The following is a 2,253-nucleotide window of genomic DNA, read 5'->3' on the forward strand; positions in this document are numbered from 1 at the left end:
TATCTATCTATCTATCTATCTATCTATCTGACTTGCCTGACAGTGTCCACTGAGCAGCCGGTGAACAGAGCCACCTCGTCCGTGCACGCTGGGTCGCAGCAGCAGTTGATGTCACACACATCCTGGCGCTCATCACAGGGACACAACCTGCCAACTGAAACACAGCGATGCTCACAACAAACCTTCTCCTTCTCACTGAGGAAACGGAGTCTTCACTGACCAATGCTGCCCTTGTCTGATAGAGATTATTATTAATATGTGCTGTATGAATAGACATGACAAGGCCATTATGTGTCTGCTTGTATGCAATTAAAGGATATGTCTAAGTACCTCCACATGAACTAATTCATAATTCATTTGTGCGTTATACTTGCATGTAACACACATGTACAGCACTTGTGTGCATGTCTGTGTCATAATGTGTCAGAAATTTGAAATGCTATGAAAACAAAACCTCCAACTTTTACAAGATGCTTACACCAAACTCCATTCAAAAACATGTCAGTTTAAAGTTTTCTTATTCATATTGTCTTCCTGTCGACCATGCACTTGTTCTCCGGTTTGGTTTGCCTGTTTTATGAAGCATAAAGTAGCCTAAAAATGATCACCCAATTCTATGTTATATCTTTTTGGCCAACTTAATGACTTATTACCACTAGTTTTGCATTTCTTTATGGAATCAATGGTGAATACATTCCATTTACATGAAGTTACACACCTAATTATTGAGTAAAATATCCAGCAATTAGGAATCATCCTGACTAATAGTTAAGGTCTGAGAAGCATATGTTTATGGATGATCACAGATTTTCTCCGGGGGACCATTGATGTATTAATGTATTGAAATTGGGTTGAATAGAAAGCCATGTTTCTGACACAGACACTTCGGGTCAAATTTGAAAAAGGAGGGTTAATAACATCAGAGGAACACACTGATTTGATCTATCTGCTAAAAAGAAACTTGCACCCTACAATGATACACTATAATAATACAATATAAGACTAATTAACGCTACGGCAGAGCCACGGCAGGTTACCGTCAGTTGCAGGGGAGAGCAGCCGGCCGGACACGGCCAGGCTCGGCTGAAGGGGCTCCACCGCGCCGCTGGGGCTCGGTGCTGTCGGTTCTGTCGGTGCTGTCGGTGCTGTCGAGTAAAACTGTGTCGGCTGTGTAGCTGCATCATTGTCAGTAGCGTTATACGTGACGTCCCGGTCACCAAACGTCGTATTAAAGTCGTAGCTTGTTGTGTTCTCGCTTGTAGTGACGGCAGTAAACGAGAGGAGTAAAAACAACACCGCCACTGACACCGCCATCTTTGTTTAAGCGTTGCTATGGTTCTTCTTCTTCTCGTTTTCCGTTAACGGGTTACTGCGTTTAGTGACGCCTTACCGCCCCTTGTTGTCTGAACAAGGCACTACACTACAAGCCATCTCTTCTAGAAATGTATGCATGTCATGGACAGTAAATATTAACCCTCCTGTTGTCCTCGGGTCAAATTTGACCCGTTTTCATAACGTTTCTATAACAGAAAATTTGGGTTTATTTAAACCACATTGTCAAAAAAAAGAAAAAAGTGTATGGTTCTGTAAAATAAATGATCAGCTCACTACTTTCATTGAACTTGGGTTTTTTATTCACTTGTATGGCATTTTGTGGGAACAAATTATACAAGAACATTGAAAAAATGGAGAAAATGTCTAAAGAAAGATTTTAAAAAGTGTGAAAAAGGACAAAAAAGCACAAAAAACCCTGACAAAAATATCCCAAAAAGTGACCACAAAGCTTTTAAAAATTGACAAAAACATCAGGAAAAATGAGAAAAAGTCATTAAACCATTAAACCATAAACCAAAAACCATTTTTAAGTAAAAATTTTGACCCAGAATAACAAAAAAGTTGCAGGTCGACTGGAAGACAACACAAGGGTTAGTAATAAATATTTACATTGACAAAACATACCCACAAACTGTGTCAAGATAGAGACTTGGAAAGACTTTGAACTTTTCCTGGAAAATGTGATATTTGGTTTTGTTGGATACAATACCATATATAAGACAGATTATCTTCTCATCAATCTCACAAGATTCTTTGCAAAGTTTTACATTCATAAATCTAAATTTGCCAAAGTAAAACCTCACTTTAATTTGTATAGGAAATGAAATGGTGCTATATATTAAGATCATTAAAAGAAACAAGGGACCTAAGATTTGGACTCATTTAGTGACATCCAGCATTTGATGTCAGAGAGACAAG

The 2,253-nt window shown here is 38.7% G+C and overlaps 1 protein-coding gene across 1 annotated transcript in view; it reads right to left on the reverse strand.

Annotated features, from left to right (window-relative positions):
- Positions 1-1,385, reverse strand: part of tctn1 (tectonic family member 1) — a 14,933-nt gene extending 13,548 nt beyond the window's left edge. Inside the window, exons 1-2 of the mRNA XM_032528303.1 lie at positions 1,038-1,385; positions 37-154 (exon numbers count right to left, since the gene is read on the reverse strand). Coding sequence (XP_032384194.1) covers positions 37-154; positions 1,038-1,314 — 395 coding nt within the window. The 5' untranslated portion in view covers positions 1,315-1,385. The remainder of the gene's footprint in view (positions 1-36; positions 155-1,037) is intronic.
- Between the last annotated feature and the right edge of the window lie 868 nt (positions 1,386-2,253).

The sequence above is a fragment of the Etheostoma spectabile genome, chromosome 10 (genome assembly GCF_008692095.1).
Source record: "Etheostoma spectabile isolate EspeVRDwgs_2016 chromosome 10, UIUC_Espe_1.0, whole genome shotgun sequence".
Lineage (NCBI taxonomy): Eukaryota > Metazoa > Chordata > Actinopteri > Perciformes > Percidae > Etheostoma > Etheostoma spectabile.